Source organism: Alosa pseudoharengus, unplaced genomic scaffold (assembly GCF_046254945.1).
Source record: "Alosa pseudoharengus isolate Yale_2024_CS ecotype anadromous, Long Island Sound unplaced genomic scaffold, YU_APseudo_1.1 YU_APseudo_1.1_scf_11, whole genome shotgun sequence".
NCBI lineage: Eukaryota > Metazoa > Chordata > Actinopteri > Clupeiformes > Clupeidae > Alosa > Alosa pseudoharengus.
Window position 1 is genome coordinate 2,805,160 of NW_027468576.1, and position 18,780 is coordinate 2,823,939.

At 40.4% G+C, this 18,780-nt stretch overlaps 1 protein-coding gene across 2 annotated transcripts in view; it reads left to right on the top strand.

Annotated features, from left to right (window-relative positions):
- tmc6b (transmembrane channel-like 6b) overlaps positions 1-18,780 on the top strand; it is a 90,417-nt gene that overhangs the window by 46,026 nt on the left and 25,611 nt on the right. For both annotated transcript variants that reach the window (XM_076277752.1, XM_076277753.1), the window contains exons 15-16: positions 269-364; positions 486-561. In XM_076277752.1, the coding sequence (XP_076133867.1) occupies positions 269-364; positions 486-561 (172 nt within the window). The remainder of the gene's footprint in view (positions 1-268; positions 365-485; positions 562-18,780) is intronic.

Consider the following 18,780-nt stretch of genomic DNA (forward strand, 5'->3'; position numbering starts at 1 on the left):
TTACCTGAAGAGAGAGAGAGATCTCTTTTGTATATTGAATGTATCTAACCTGTCTCACTTTTGTATTCTATTCTTTGACTGAAAATCCATTCAATGACAATGATTATTTGTAGAGGATGGCAAAGGCATTGTTCACATGTTTATGTTATTTTAGTTAGAATTTAAAATTACCTGGCGAGAACAGTAGTTGGTAACATGAGTCATGTGTTTTTTGTTTTGGTGGTTGGATTGAAACATGTTTTGATTGAAACATGTTTGTACTGCATAGGTTGTTTTCACAGAAACTGCTAAAGAGGAGGAGGAAACCTGTGTTTGACATTGCACGGAATGTTCTGGAGATGATATATGGACAAACACTTGCTTGGTAACCTACTTCTTAACACCACTGTCACTCACTGGAATGAGAATAGTTTAGCTTAGCTAAAGTGTTTTTGTACGTATTTATATACTTTGTATGTTTATCTATTTTATACTTTTTTTGGCAGGATGGGTTTGCTGTTTACGCCATTGTTGCCGGCAGTACAAATTATAAAACTTATCTGCCTGTTTTACATGAAGAAGGTATGCTTTTGGTTTTTGTAATAACCAACATACTTTTTGCATGTTTCCACAGTGAATTTTTAACTTTCTTGCAACAGTTACCAGGTCTGAGTTTGGAATGGTTGCCATCACTCTGGCCTTGTGCTCCCTCCAGAGTTGGGTGTAACGTGTTACAAAGTAACGCCTTACTGTAATCACATTACATTTGTCATTAACGAGTAGTGTAACGCATTACTGTTCTAAATTCAGTAATCACACTACAGTTACTAACAGTGTGCAAAGATTACTTTATTCTCCTATTTGAGATTCTCCTACTAAGAAATAGGAATCCTCCTCCTCAAGCAGAGGAGACGCATGTTGCCGTGGTGTGCTTTACCCTGTCATGAGCAGGGTGCGTGGAATCAGGCAGCCTCCTACAGCACTGCCTTTGAGACGGTCTTCTTGGCTTTAGATCAGTGATATTCAACCGGTGGTCCGCGAGGAGGTCAGCAGAGGTACTGCAGGGGGTCCGCCAAATTATTTCATCTGAAGCATTTTTTTTCCTCTTCAGAAAAATTTAAAACGTCCTATAGGCTACATAAACATAAAAAGAACGTAGAAAAGATGATTTGTATTCGTTTATAAAATATCATATAGGCTACATATGAGTCTTAATGCAATCATGTGATCACCGTGGGAACATGCACCATTTAGTTATCTTGCGTCAAAACCAAAACAACTGACGTCCATCTGCCCTAGAATCTGTGCCACTCACCAGGGTCAGACGACCTCTCACTAGCTAGGCTATGAGATATTGCATCAATACTCAAGCTGTGATTGTTAACTGTATAGCTGATGACACACCGGGCAATTTTTGGGCAACACAGTGCAACTAATGAGGGCAGCAGACAACTAGCAACTTTGTTAGCAGAACCACCGCTATTTAGCTAAATCCCATTCAATCTCAATGGAGTAATGGCAGCTAACAGTTTACTGGAAAAAACGATGTCTTCTTAACAGCTTTAGCAAGTAAAAATAGATGCTAGTTGGTTTTTTAAGCATTTAATGAAGTAAAATGTCTATTTTGGGTTTCAACATAAACACTTAGCAGAGTTAAAAGATATACGAAGCTTCTCTTTTCCCCTCGCTTCACTATCGTGACCCTGGTATCTTTATTGAACATTTCAGAAGCTCACAGATGATTGGTCATGTGATTCATGTGCGTTCAGATAGAAGTTATGTTGCCCAATCTCAATGGGAGTGTCACTCAGCAACAGCCCATATTGTTGTCCCATGATTAATCACCTTAAGGTAGAAAAACATTTCTATAAATTACCCATGTTACAGATAATGTACACATTAACATGAGAGGGGTGTGTTTATGTGTGTGTGTGTCTGACACTTAGTTCCAAATATCAGGCCTAATGTCTTTTTTTTTATGGGCGGGGCTCAGTGTTTCTCTGAAAAAGGTTGAAGACCCCTGCTTAAGATGATACTTCTTTGCTTTCGTATTTACAATCAGGCCGTTTATAAGAGCTAAAAATAAAAGACCTGTATAAAAAAAATCTGCTCAAAATGTCACGCTTGTCAGCATGTGCAAGTTTAACTGCGTTGCTGGTATTAGTGTGTGTGTGTCACCTTCTGGGAAGGCGACAAGAACATTAGCAAAAAAACAAAACTCATCGGAGTATTTGTTAGCTTAATAGGCCTACTGAGCGGGAGAGTAAGAAACAGTGCACAACTAACTAATGACTAGTCTAAAGTCATTCACACCACAAATTGCCTCCAAAAGGATTTCAGGGTGTTATACAAACTAGGATTGCCACTATTTTCAATGTGAACAAGAGCATTTAGTATTAATGACAGAAGGTGCGCAACTCGCAAGCGCACTTCACTCAAAGCAGTTCAGTTTTTTGGAAGTTGTGGGACGGTGCGCGAGCAGGGCAGCAGCGCTTCCATAAAACAATTCAGATATGCACAATTGAGTGCACACTGAGGTGCCGTGTTTGTGAACTTGAAGGCAGCGTTCAGTAAGACATAGCAATGATCAGCTATCTGTAAGAAATGCCTGGTAGGCCTACAGCGCAACCTGGGTTGGAGTAGTGTAATAGACTAGATTATGCTACCTAATGTTTCATATAACGTCATTAATTAAGTAATAAATAAAAGGGGACGATATCAATAACAGCGTCCATAGAAACATTTCAACGCAGTAGTAACGTAAAAGTTATGTAACACGTTACTTTCCATAGAGAGTAAAGAAGAAATGTAACGGATTACATTTTTTACAGTGGAGAGTAATACACTGGCTCCCTCTATACATTTTTGATGGGATTCAGGACTGGACTCTGGCTGGGACACTTTAAAATGTTGATATTGTTCTCTGTTAACCATTTCTTGCTTTGTTTGGCTGTTTGTTTGAGATTAAGGGTCCAATGCCACCTATAGGGGCAGGTCTCTCGGCAGACTGCCTGGTCTTTTCCTCCAAAATTGTAATGTAGCCCCTTGTTTTAGTGTTACCATTTACCTTGAGAAGCTCACCAGGCCCCACTAATTGAAAAACATCCAAAAAGAATAATTTTCTAACCCCTTCATTTGAAATGCACATGGCGTCATTGGAGTTTAATAATGTGTTTTTTTATGCCAATCTCAGGCCATGTTCCTGGGTCAAAACATAATCCAGTTTTTATGAAGGTTACACTGAGCTTTGCATGTTTGGAGAAGAGTGATCCATGATCAGCATCCGTGATTACAAAGTGGTCCATTTTCAGATGGGATGCAAAGTTCAACCACCAAAACAGCATACCCACAGCATACACACAATAGCTATAGAAATGTACTCATTTTGGATGTTTACTAACCACTCGGTGAGTTGCACATTTTTAAAAATGAACGTTAAGGGTTGTTTTAAGGACATGTTTGTGCATCCCCTTAGCCAGCCACTCTGACTCGTTTTGAATCGCCTTTGACTGTGACTTTGATTTCGGTGTGTACCACTCTAGTTCATCCAAAACAAACGGGAGTTTGTTGTGCTAAATACCGGAATTGTCCGGTAAACATAAGAAAAAAGGACTACTTTAAGATTCTGAAGGAAAACTTCATGCACTAAGCAGGGAACCTTGGCCTCATAGGCAGCATTGAACATTTAAACAAGGCAGTAATCTTAGACATCCAGTCAAAGTGGGAAATAAATGGTGAATAAGAAACTAAATTAAAAAAATCCAGACCTGAATCCGTCTAAAAGGGAGCACCAAGCCAGAGTGATGGCAAAGAACCGTTCCTGCCTCAAACCTGGATTGCTGCTAAAAAGGTGCAGTACAAATCATTGTGGAGACATTGAATGAATTTTAAATGAAATTGTCAAATGAAAATATTGAAAAATGAAATGAAAATGAAATGAAAATCCGTATTTTCCAGACTGCATAAGTTGCATCAGTCAAAAAATGCGCCATGAACAGGAAAAAAAACATATATAAGTCACACCCGACTATAAATCGCATTTATTTAGAAATGTATTTCACCAAATCCAAAACCAAAAACAGAGACTGTGTAACTGGACTATTGAGGCCAAAAAGATTAATGTTAATGAAGATGAAGGAGTGAAGGCAGCCAAGAGGAGGGCCGGAAGGTAATTGCAAAGCAATTTAGGCTACAAAAGATTTACTGAAAGAAAATGCTGATGTGGTACACCGAGACCGAAATTTTTTAGCTAAAAGACCGAATGACTGAAGCTGCAGCAAGCAGGTGATATTTAGAAATTTATTTCACAAAATTCAAGACCAAGAACAGACAGACTATGTAACTGGACACAGAGGCCAAAAATATTGAGAATTCTACTGGGAATGTTAATGAAGACGAAGGAGTGAATAGGGGCAACCTGAGGCAAGCCAAGCTGAGGCAAGCCGAAGGCTGCCAACGAGGGCCCGACGCTAATTGTGAAGCAATTTAAAAAAGATTCACTGGACAAAAATGCTGATGTGGTACATGAAAATGTAGCTAAAAGTGTGGAGAATGCAATGCAATCAAGCATTTTGGACGATATATTGGCACAAGCTGGCAGCAGAGCAAATGACTAATAACCCGAATAACGGGTGAGGAATGTTTAGGAGACTTTTATTAAGGCTGCGCAAAGCATAGCACCTTTATTTCTACATGGTGTGTTTTATTGTGAGACATAGGCTTACTTTTCATTTGGAGCAGCATACCGGTAGGCTATCAAAAGCAGAAGATGTTCAATTTGGGATTTAATTTACGTTCGGACTGTTTGATTATATTGCTAAATATCGGGACTGATGACCACTGAAAACTGTGGGGTATTTGATGGTTCACTATTAAGTTTCATGTAGTTGAAAGAGTGTCAGGATTTCCATCCACTTATTGCGAGATAATGCATCCGCATTCATTCATGGAACGTGTGCTGTGCTGTAATGGAAACCTTATTCCGTATCGCCAAAGAGGTCTACGATAGTCTTAATTGAGTTTTTTTTTTTATATTGTGCATGATTTACTTTTTTTGAAAATTTGTAGGCTGATGCCTGGCAGCAACAATTGTGTTTAAATCTAGGTTATTGCTTCAGCCTCTGGCAAGCTCAGAAGGGGGCGGCAAGCGACTCGTAGCTTGAGAGCGACGTGTTGGAGACTCATGGTGTAGGACAAAGACTTTTTATTGGCAACAATATTAAACCAACCAACAAAATAAAATATTAAGAAGAGCTCTTTTATGAGTGAAATCGAAACAAAATTATTACTGGCCTTCATTTGTCCAAATCTGAGGCCCGGCTATAAATTGAATCCCGGCCATAATTTGAGGATTTAGGTATGCACGTGTGTTTCAGGCATAGTGCCAGCACTAATCTCTGACTGAAAGTGCACAGAACACAGAACACAGACGGTAATTTTTCATGTAGGGTTATTGTCAGTTAATATGAATTAACATTTAAAAACATGTTAAATTATAAATTGTTTTCATATATAACTCGTACCTGACTATAAGTCGCAGGACCAGCTAAACTATGAAAAAAGTGTGACTTATAGTCCGGAAAATACGGTAACTGACATCAAAAGCAAACGAGAATATAGCCGCAAGCGGCAATGGGGGGCCCGAGCACCTGCGGGCCGCAACCCGTGACATGTCAGAATCCAACAAAGCACCGACGTGGTGCGTTTGTGAAATGTACATATTTGATGCGTGTTCTATATGTTTTTGTATTTTATTTTCTGCCACATGTACTTGCTTGGCCAGGTGGGGGCGCAATGCAAGGCAGGCCCATTGGGTGTCATCATCATAATAATATATATTAACCTGAGAAATTTCAGACCATTCATTTTGAGCAAAGAACATTTCTGATACACTTTTTGTCCAGATGGTGGCGTTATATTAGGCATTTGAATTACACATGTGAATATCATCACAATAATGATATCCAATATTTTGCAAAGTTTCAGATCAACCAATATAGGCATTACCAATTTCTGGCACATTTTCCTGCTTGGCCAGGTGGTGGCGCTATGACAAGCAAGCCCATAGGGTCTCTGGATATCATTATAATTATAATATCTATTAACCTGAGAAGTTTCAAAACTGTCATTCAAAGCATAGAGCATTTCTGGCATATTTCCTGTTTGGCCAGATGGTGGTGCTATGCTAGGCATATGAATTATATGTGTGAATATCATCACAATAATGATATCCAATATTTTATAAAGTTTCAGATCAGTCACTTAAGGCATTGTCCATTTCTGGCACATTTCCTACTTGGCCAGGTGGTGGCGCTATGCCAGGCAGGCCCATTGGGTGTCTGAATAGCATCATAATCCTAATATCTAGTAACCTGAGAAGTTTCAGACCATTCATTCAATGCACTGTGACTTTATGACACATTTCCTGTTTATGTGGCGAGATATTAAAATCATGACTTATTACAACATATCAAAAATCCCTTCGCAATTTAACATCAGCAACATCTTGGCATCATATTTGCCAAATTTCAAATGAATGTGACAAACCGTCTAGGAGGAGTATGTTAAAATTGATCATGTAACATCAATGTAATTGCCATTCTTTCTGTTGCCAGGTGGTGGCGCTATGCCAAATATACATTATGGGCATGTGAATATCATCACTACCATGGTATTCAAAGACCTGTGAAATTTAAAACATTTCAAGCCATGCATGGTGAATTAAGACACATTTATTGTTAACGTGGAAGGGTATTAAAATTCATAGTTTCGCCATTTCGTCAAATTACAACATATCAAAAAAAGCTTCACAATTTAGAATCAGAAGCATATTGGCATCATGTATACCAACTTTCACATGAATCGGATCAATCGTCTAGGAGGAGTACGTTAAAATTGATCATGTCCACAATGCACAAAATCCCAATTACCTCACTTCCTGTGGGCGTGGCTAATGGCATGTTAATACAAAAGTTGATTGTTTTTGGGAGTTACACACACCCACCAAATTTGGTGTGTGTATCTAAAACTATATTCCAACCACAAGTCACAGTGACATAAGGGGGCGCTATGGAGTTCCTGGGCCAAGCCCAGTGCCAAGGCTTTTCCCCTGTGTATTCATGGTACCTCTTGACGTGTGTGCCAAATTTCATGCGTTTTCACCGATGGGAAGAACGTCTTCTGGCATCACAATTCATCACATTTTAGTCCGCACAAAATCCCAAATACCTCACTTCCTGTTGGGCGTGGCTAATGCATTGTACATACGAAAGTTGTTCATCTTGGGGAGATACACATACCTACCGAATTTGATGCGTCTAGCTGAAAGTATGTGCCAACCACTGCCTCAATCACCTAAGGGGGCGCTACTGAGTCCCTGGGCCACGCCCAGGGCCAAGCTCTTGTACCTAACTGTTTTGTGTGACACCTGATATGTGTGCCAAATTTCAAGCGTTTTCGACCATGTTAACCACCTCAAAAAAGGAAAACGCTCTGAGACAAAGTTAATATAATAATAATAATAATAAATATAGCCGCAAGCGGCAATGGCGGGCCCGAGCACCTGCGGGCCGCAAGCCGTGACATGTCGGAATCCAACAAAGCACCGACGTGGTTCATTTGTGAAATGTACATATTTGATGCGTGTGCTATTTGTTTTTGTATTTTATTTTCTGCCACATTTACTTGCTTGGCCAGGTGGGGGCACAATGCAAGGCAGGCCCATTGGGTGTCATCATAATCATAATATATATTAACCTGAGAAATTTCAGACCATTCATTTTAAGCAAAGAACATTTCTGATACACTTTTTGGTTGGCCAGATGGTGGCGCTATGTTAGACATGGAAATTAGACATGTGAATATCATCACAATAATGATATCCAAAATTTGTGTAATCTTTCAGATCAATCACTTAAGGCATTGTCCATTTCTGGCACATTTCCTGCTTGACCAGGTGGTGGCGCTATGCCAGGCAGGCCCATTGGGTGTCTGGATATCATCATAATCATAATATCTATTAACCTGAGAAGTTTCAGACCATTTATTCAAAGCATAGAGCATTTCTGACACATTTCCTGCTTGGCCAGGTGGTGGCGCTATGCCAGGCAGGCTCATTGGGTGTCTGAATATCATCATAATCATGATATCTATTAACCTGAGAAGTTTCAGACCATTCATTCAATGAACTGTGATTTATGACACATTTCCTTTTCGTGTGGTGAGATATTAAAATCATATCAAATATTTAACATATCAAAAATCCCTTCACAATTTAACATCAGCGACATCTTGGCATAATGTTTGCCAAATTTCACATGAATCTGACAAACCATCTAGGAGCAGTATGTTAAAATTGATCATGTGACATCAGTGTAATTGTCATTCTTTCTTTTGCCAGTTGGTGGCGCTATGCCAAACATGAATTATGGGCATGTAAATATTATCATTAACATGGTCTTCAATGACCTGTGAAATGTAAAACATTTCAAGCCATGCATGGTGAATTATGACACATTTATTGCTTATGTGGAAGGGTATTAAAATTAATAATTTCGCCATTTCGTCAAATTATAACATATCAAAAAAAAGGCTTCACAATTTATAATCAGGAACATCTCGGCGTCATGTATACCAACTTTGACATGAATCGGATCAACCGTCTAGGAGGAGTATGTTAAAATTGATCATGTCCACAATGCACAAAATCTCAATTACCTCACTTCCTGTGGGCGTGGCTAATGGCATGTTAATACAAAAGTTGTTTGTTTTTGGGAGGTACATACACCCACCAAATTTGGTGTGTGTATCTAAAACTATATGCCAACCACAAGTCACAGTGACATAAGGGGGCGCTATGGAGTTCCTGGGCAACGCCCGGTGCCAAGCTTTTATCCCTGTCTATTCACTGTATCACTTGATGTGTGTGCCAAATTTCATGCGTTTTCACCCATGGGAAGCACCTCCTTTGGCATCATGATTCATCACATATTTCATCACATATTAGTCTGCACAAAATCCCAATTACCTCACTTCCTGTTGGGCGTGGCTAATGCATTGTACATACGAAAGTTGTTCATCTTGGGGAGATACAGACACCTACCAAATTTGGTGTGTGTAGCTGAAAGTATATGCCCACCACGGGATCAGTCATCTAAGGAGGCGTAAGGGGGCGCTAGCGAGTCTCTGGGCCATACCCGGGGCCAAGCTTTTTTACCTAGCTGCTTTGTGTGACACCTGATGTGTGTGCCAAATTTCAAGACTTTTCGATTATGTTAACCACCTCAAAATATTTGCCAACCATGGGATCAGTCACCTAAGGGGGCGCTAGCGAGTCCCTGGGCCACGCCCGGGGTCAAGCTCTTGTACCTAACAGCGATGCGTGACACCTGACGTGTGTGCCAAATTTCAAGAGTTTTCAACCATGTTAACCACCTCAAAAACAGGAAAGCAAAAAAGTGGAATAACAATAATAATAGTGAAATATAGCCGCAAGCGGCAATGGCGGGCCCGAGCACCTGCGGGCCGCAACCCATCACATGTCGGAATCCAACAAAGCACCGACGTGGTGCGTTTGTGAAATGTACATATTTGATGCGTGTTCTATTTGCTTTTGTATTTTATTTTCTTCCACATTTACTCTCTTGGCCAGGTGGGGGCTTAATGCAAGGCAGGCCCATTGGGTGTCATCATAATCATAATATATATTAACCTGAGAAATTTCAGACCATTCATTTTAAGCAAATAACATTTCTGATACACTTTTTGGTTGGCCAGATGATGGCACTATGTTAGGCATGAAAATTGCACATGTGAATATCATCACAATAATGATATCCAAAATGTTAATAAACTTTCAGATTAATCACTTAAGGCATTGTCCATTTCTGGCACATTTCCTGCTTGACCAAGTGGTGGCGCTATGCCAGGCAGGCCCATTGGGTGTCTGGATATCATCATAATCATAATATCTATTAACCTGAGAAGTTTCAGACCATTTATTCAAAGCATAGAGCATTTCTGGCACATTTCCTGCTTGGCCAGAAGGTGGCGCTATGCTAGGCCTGTAAATTATGCATGTGAATATCATCACAATAATGATATCCAATATTTTATAAAGTTTCAGATCAATCACTTAAGGCATTGTCCATTTCTGGCACATTTCCTGCTTGGCCAGGTGGTGGCGCTATGCCAGGCAGGCCCATTGGGTGTCTGGATATCATCATAATCATGATATCTATTAACCTGAGAAGTTTCAGACCATTCATTCAATGCACTGTGATTTATGACACATTTCCTGTTTATGTGGTGAGATATTAAAATCATATCAAATATATAAGTTATCAAAAATCCCTTCACAATTTAACATCAGCGACAGCTTGGCATAATATTCGCCAAATTTCAAATGAATCTGACAAACCGTCTAGGAGGAGTATGTTCAAATTGATCATATGAAATCAGTATAATTGTCATTCTTTCTGTTGCCAGGTGGTGGCGCTATGCCAAACATGCATTATGGGCATGTGAATATTATCATTAACATGGTCTTTAATGACCTGTGAAATTTAAAACATTTCAAGCCATGCATGGTGAATTATGACACATTTATTGTTCATGTGGAAGGGTATTAAAATTAATAATTTCGCCATTTCGTCAAATTACAACATATCAAAAAAAGGCTTCACAATTTATAATCAGGAACATCTCGGCGTCATGTATACCAACTTTGACATGAATCGGATCAACCGTCTAGGAGGAGTATGTTAAAATTGATCATGTCCACAACGCACAAAATCTCAATTACCTCACTTCCTGTGGGCGTGGCTAATGACATGTTAATACAAAAGTTGTTTGGTTTTGGGAGTTACATACACCCACCAAATTTGGTGTGTGTATCTAAAACTATATGCCAACCACAAGTCACAGTGACATAAGGGGGCGCTATGGAGTTCCTGGCCAACGCCCGGTGCCAAGCTTTTATCCATGTCTATTCACTGTATCACTTGATGTGTGTGCCAAATTTCATGCGTTTTCACCCATGGGAAGCACCTCTTTTGGGATCACAATTCAGCACATATTTCATCACATTAGTCTGCACAAAATCCCAAATATCTCACTTCCTGTTGGGCGTGGCTAATGCATTGTACATAGGAAAGTTGTTCATCTTGGAGAGATACAGACACCTACCAAATTTGGTGTGTGTAGCTTAAATTATATGCCAACCACGGGATCAGTCACCTAAGGAGGCGTAAGGGGGCGCTAGCGAGTCCCTGGGCCATGCCCGGGGCCAAGCTTTTGTACCTAGCTGCTTTGTGTGACACCTGATGTGTGTGTCAAATTTCAAGACTTTTCGATTATGTTAACCACCTCAAAATATTTGCCAACCACGGGATCAGTCACATTTCCTGCTTGACCAGGTGGTGGCGCTATGCCAGGCAGGCCCATTGGGTGTCTGGATATCATCATAATCGTAATATCTATTACCATGAGAAGTGTCAGACCATTTATTCAAAGCATAGAGCATTTCTGGCACATTTCCTGCTTGGCCAGATGGTGGCGCTATGCTAGGCCTGTGAATTACGAATGTGAATATCATCACAATAATGATGTCTGATATTTTATAAAGTTTCAGATCAATCACTTAAGGCATTGTCCATTTCTGGCACATTTCCTGCTTGGCCAGGTGGTGGCGCTATGTCAGGCAGGCCCATTGGGTGTCTGGATATCATCATAATCATGATATCTATTAACCTGAGAAGTTTCAGACCATTCATTCAATGCACTGTGATTTATGACACATTTCCTGTTTATGTGGTGAGATATTAAAATCATATCAAATATATAAGTTATCAAAAATCCCTTCACAATTTAACATCAGCGACATCTTGGCATAATATTCGCCAAATTTCAAATGAATCTGACAAACCATCTAGGAGGAGTATGTTCAAATTGATCATGTGACATCAGTGTAAATGTCATTCTTTCTGCTGCCAGTTGGTGGCGCTATGCCAAACATGCATTATGGGCATGTGAATATTATCATTAACATGGTCTTCAATGACCTGTGAAATTTAAAACATTTCAAGCCATGCATGGTGAATTATGACACATTTTTTGTTTATGTGGAAGGGTATTAAAATTAATAATTTCGCCATTTCGTCAAATTACAACATATCAAAAAAAAACTTCACAATTTATAATCAGGAACATCTCGGCATCATGTATACCAACTTTGACATGAATCGGATCAACCGTGTAGGAGGAGTACGTTAAAATTGATCATGTCCACAATGCACAAAATCTCAATTACCTCACTTCCTGTGGGCGTGGCTAATGACATGTTTATACAAAAGTTGTTTGGTTTTGGGAGTTACATACACCCACCAAATTTGGTGTGTGTATATAAAACTATATGCCAACCACAAGTCACAGTGACATAAGGGGGCGCTATGGAGTTCCTGGCCAACGCCCGGTGCCAAGCTTTTATCCCTGTCTATTCACTGTATCACTTGATGTGTGTGCCAAATTTCATGCGTTTTCACCCATGGGAAGCACCTCTTTTGGGATCACAATTCAGCACATATTTCATCACATTAGTCTGCACAAAATCCCAAATATCTCACTTCCTGTTGGGCGTGGCTAATGCATTGTACATAGGAAAGTTGTTCATCTTGGAGAGATACAGACACCTACCAAATTTGGTGTGTGTAGCTGAAATTATATGCCAACCACGGGATCAGTCACCTAAGGAGGCGTAAGGGGGCGCTAGCGAGTCCCTGGGCCATGCCCGGGGCCAAGCTTTTGTACCTAGCTGCTTTGTGTGACACCTGATGTGTGTGTCAAATTTCAAGACTTTTCGTTCATGTTAACCACCTCAAAATATATGCCAACCACGAGATCAGTCACCTAAGGGGGCGCTAGCGAGACCCTGGGCCACGCCCGGAGTCAAACTCTTGTACATAACTGCGATGCGTGACACTTGACGTGTGTGCCACATTTCAAGAATTTTTGGCAATGTTAACCACTTCAAAAACAGGAAAGCAAAAAAGTAGAATAATGAATAATAATAATAAATATAGCCGCAAGCGGCAATGGCGGGCCCGAGCACCTGCGGGCCACAACCCGTGACATGTCGGAATCCAACAAAGCACCGACGTGGTGAGTTTCTGAAATGTACATATTTGATGCGTGTGCTATTTATTTTTGCATTTTATTTTCTGCCACATTTACTCGCTTGGCCAGGTGGGGGCTTAATGCAAGGCAGGCCCATTGGGTGTCATCATATTCATAATATATATTAACCTGAGAAATTTTAGACCATTCATTTTAAGCAAAGAACATTTCTGATACACTTTTTGGTTGGCCAGATGGTGGCGCTATGTTAGTCATGAAAATTACACATGTGAATATCATCACAATAATGATATCCAAAATGTTTGTAAACTTTCAGATCAATCACTTAAGGTATTGTCCATTTCTGGCACATTTCCTGCTTGACCAGGTGGTGGCGCTATGCCAGACAGGCCCATTGGGTGTCTGGATATCATCATAATCATAATATCTATTAACCTGAGAAGTTTCAGACCATTTATTCAAAGCATAGAGCATTTCTGGCACATTTCCTGCTTGGCCAGAGGGTGTGAATTACACACGTGAATATCATCACAATAATGATATCCAATATTTTATAACGTTTCAGATCAATCACTTAAGGCATTTTCCATTTCTGGCACATTTCCTGCTTGGCCAGGTGGTGGCGCTATGCCAGGCAGGCCCATTGGGTGTCTGGATATCATCATAATCATGATATCTATTAACCTGAGAAGTTTCAGACCATTCATTCAATGCACTGTGATTTATGACACATTTCCTGTTTATGTGGTGAGATATTAAAATCATATCAAATATATTACAACATTTAAAAATACCTTCACAATTTAACATCAGCGACATCTTGGCATAATGTTTGCCAAATTTCAAATGAATCTGGCAAACCGTCTAGGAGGAGTATGTTCAAATTGATCATGTGACATCAGTATAATTGTCATTCTTTCTGTTGCCAGTTGGTGGCGCTATGCCAAACATGCATTATGGGCATGTGAATATTATCATTAACATGGTCTTCAATGACCTGTGAAATTTAAAACATTTCAAGCCATGCATGGTGAATTATGACACATTTATTGTTTATGTGGAAGGGTATTAAAATTAATTATTTTGCCATTTAGTCAAATTACAACATATCGAAAAAAAACTTTACAATTTATAATCAGGAACATCTCGGCATCATGTATACCAACTTTGACATGAATCGGATCAACTGTCTAGGAGGAGTACGTTAAAATTGATCATGTCCACAACGCACAAAATCTCAATTACCTCACTTCCTGTGGGCGTGGCTAATGGCATGTTAATACAAAAGTTGTTTGTTTTTGGGAGTTACATACACCCACCAAATTTGGTGTGTGTATCTAAAACTATATGCCAACCACAAGTCACTGTGACGTAAGGGGGCGCTATGGAGTTCCTGGGCAACGCCCGGTGCCAAGCTTTTATCCCTGTCTATTCACTGTACCACTTGATGTGTGTGCTAAATTTCATGCGTTTTCGATTATGTTAACCACCTCAAAATATTTGCCAACCACGGGATCAGTCACCTAAGGGGGCGCTAGCGAGTCCCTGGGCCACGCCCGGGGTCAAGCTCTTGTACCTAACTGCGATGCATGACACCTGACGTGTGTGCCAAATTTCAAGAGGTTTCGACCATGTTAACCACCTCAAAAACAGGAAAGCAAAAAAGTGGAATAACAATAATAATAATAATAATAATAATAATCCTTACAAAAACAATAGGGCCTTGCGCCCTTCGGTGCTCGGGCCCTAATAATAATCCTTACAAAAACAATAGGGCCTTGCGCCCTTCGGTGCTCGGGCCCTAAATATAGCCGCAAGCGGCAATGGCGGGCCCGAGCACCTCCGGTCCGCAACCTGTGACATTTCGGAATCCAACAAAGCACTGACACGGTGCGTTTGTGTAATGTACATATTTGATGTGTGTGCTATTTGTAGTTGCATGTTATTTTCTGGCACATTTTCTTGCTTGGCCAGGTGGGGGCGCTATGCCAGGCAGGCCCATTGGGTGTCTGGATGTCATCATAATCATATTATTTATTAACCTGAGAAGTTTCAAACCATTCATTCAAAGCATAGAACATTTCTGACACACTTCCTGCTTGTCCAGATGGTGGCGCAATGCTAGGCATGGGAATTACACAAGTGAACATCATCAGAATATTGATATCCAATATTTTATCAAGTTTGAGATCAAACAGTTAAGGCATTGCCCATTTCTGGCACATTTCTCCCTTGGCCAGGTGGTGGCGCTATGCCAGGCAGGCCCATTAGGGTTCTGGATATCATCATAATCATAATATCTATTAACCTGTTAAGTTTCAGACCATTCATTCAAAGCATAGAACATTTCTGGCACATTTCATGCTTGGCCAGATGGTGGCGCTATGCTAGCCATCTGAATGACATATGTGCACATCATCACAATAATGATTTCCAATATTGTATACCTACTAGGTTTCAAATAAATCAGTTAAGGAATTGCCCATTCCAACACATTTCCTGTTTGGCCAGGTGGTGGCGCTATGCCAGGCAGGCCAATAGGGTTTCTGATTATTCTCATAATCTTAATATCTATGAACCTGAGAAGTTTCAGACTGTTCATTCAATGCACTTTGACTTTATGACACATTTCCTATTTATGTGCAAGATATTATAATCATAACATATTACAACATATCAAAAATCCCTTCACAATTTAACATCAGCGTTATCTTGGCATCATATTTGCCAAATTTCACATGAATCTGACAAACCGTCTAGGAGGAGTACGTTCAAATCTATCATGTGGCATCAGTGTTCTTGTCATTCTTTTTGTTGCCAGTGGGTGGCGCTATGCGAAATATGGATTATGGGCTTGTGAATATTGTCATTACCATGGTATTCAATAACCTGTGAAATTTAAAACATTTCAAGCCATGCATGGTGAATTAAGACACATTTATTGTTTATGTGGAAGGGTATTACAATTCATAGTTTCGCCATTTTGTTAAATTACAATATATCAAAAAAAGCTTCACAATTTAGAATCAGAAGCATATTGGCATTATGTATACCGACTTTCACATGAATCGGATCAACCGTCTAGGAGGAGTACATTAAAATTGGTCATGTCCACAACGCACAAAATCCCAATTACCTCACTTCCTGTGGGCGTGGCTAATGGCATGTTAATACAAAAGTTGATTGTTTTTGGGAGTTACATGCACCCACCAAATTTGGTGTGTGTATCTAAAACTATATGCCAACCACAAGTCACAGTGACATAAGGGGGCGCTATGGAGTTCCTGGGCAACGCCCAGTGCCAAGGCTTTTCCCCTGTATATTCATGGTACCTCTTGACGTGTGTGCCAAATTTCATGCGTTTTCACCGATGGGAAGATCCTCTTTTGGCATCACAATTCATCACATTTTAGTCCGCACAAAATCCCAAATACCTCACTTCCTGTTGGGCGTGGCTAATGCATCGTACATACGAAAGTTGTTCATCTTGGGGAGATACACACACCTACCGAATTTGGTGTGTTTAGCTGAAAGTATGTGCCAACCACTGGATCAATCACCTAAGGGGGCGCTACTGAGTCACTGGGCCACGCCCGGGGCCAAGCCTTTATGCCTGTGTAGCCAGTGTGATACCAGATGTGTGTGCCAAATTCCAAGACTTTTCATACATGTTAACCACCTCAAAAATAGCAAAAAGGTGAACAAATAATAATAATAATAATAATAATAATCCTTTCAAAAACAATAGGGCTTCGCACCTCTCGGTGCGCAAGGCCGTCCCGGCCTCGCGCACCGTCGGTGCTCGGGCCCTAAATATAGCCGCAAGCGGCAATGGCGGGCCCGAGCACCTGCGGGCCGTAACCCATGACATGTCGGAATCCAACAAAGCACCGACGTGGTGCGTTTGTGAAATGTACATATTTAATGCGTGTGCTAGTTGTTTTTGTATTTTATTTTCTGCCACATTTACTCGCTTGGCCAGGTGGGGGCGTATGTTAGGCATCAAAATGAAACATGTGAATATCATCACAATAATGATATCCAAAATGTTTGTAAACTTTCAGATCAATCACTTAAGGCATTGTCCATTTTCTGGCATATTTCCTGCTTGACCAGGTGGTGGCGCTATGCCAGGCAGGCCCATTGGGTGTCTGGATATCATCATAATTATAATATTTATTAACATGAGAAGTTTCAGACCATTTATTCAAAGCATAGAGCATTTCTGGCACATTTCCTGCTTGGCCAGATGGTGGCGCTATGCTAGGCCTGTGAATTACGAATGTGAATATCATCACAATAATGATATCTGATATTTTATAAAGTTTCAGATCAATCACTTAAGGCATTGTCCATTTCTGGCACATTTCCTGCTTGGCCAGGTGGTGGCGCTATGCCAGGCAGGTCCATTGGGTGTCTGAATATCATCATAAACATGATATCTATTAACCTCAGAAGTTTCAGACCATTCATTCAATGAACTGTGATTTATGACACATTTCCTCTTTATGTGGTGAGATATTAAAATCATATCAAATATATAACATATCAAAAATCCCTTCACAATTTAACATCAGCGACATCTTGGCATAATGTTTGCCAAATTTCAAATGAATCTGACAAACCGTCTAGGAGGAGTATGTTCAAATTGATCATGTGAAATCAGCATAATTGCCATTCTTTCTGTTGCCAGTTGGTGGCGCTATGCCAAACATGCATTATAGGCATGTGAATATTATCATTAACATGGTCTTTAATGACCTGTGAAATTTAAAACATTTCAAGCCATGCATGGTTAATTATGACACATTTATTGTTTGTGTAGAACGGTATTAAAATTAACAATTTCGCAATTTTGTCAAATTACAACATATCAAAAAAAGGCTTCACAATTTAGAATCAGGAACATCTCGGCGTCATGTATACCAACTTTGACATGAATCGGATCAACCGTCTAGGAGGAGTATGTTAAAATTGATCATGTCCACAACGCACAAATTCTCAATTACCTCACTTCCTGTGGGCGTGGCTAATGCATTGTACATACGAAAGTTGTTCATCTTGGGGAGATACACACACTTACCAAATTTGGTGTTTGTAACTGAAAGTATATGCCCACCACGGGATCTGTCATCTAAGGGGGCGTAAGGGGGCGCCAGCGAGTCTATGCGCCATACCCGGGGCCAAGCTTTTTTACCTAGCTGCTTTGTGTGACACCTGATGTGTGTGCCAAATTTCAAGACTTTTCGATTATGTTAACCACCTCTAAATATTTGCCAACCACGGGATCAGTCACCTAAGGGGGCGCTAGCGAGTCCCTGGGCCACGCCCGGGGTCAAGCTCTTGTACCTAACTGCGATGCGTGACACCTGACGTGTGTGCCAAATTTCAAGCGTTTCCGACCATGTTAACCACCTCAAAAACAGGAAAGCAAAAAAGTAGAATAACAATAATGAAATATAGCCGCAAGCGGCGATGGCGGGCCCGAGCACCTGCGGGCCGCAACCCGTGACATGTCGGAATCCAACAAAGCACCGACGTGGTGCGTTTGTGAAATGTACATATTTAATGCGTGTGCTAGTTGTTTTTGTATTTTATTTTCTGCCACAATTACTCGCTTGGCCAGGTGGGGGCGTAATGCAAGGCAGGCCCATTGGGTGTCATCATAAT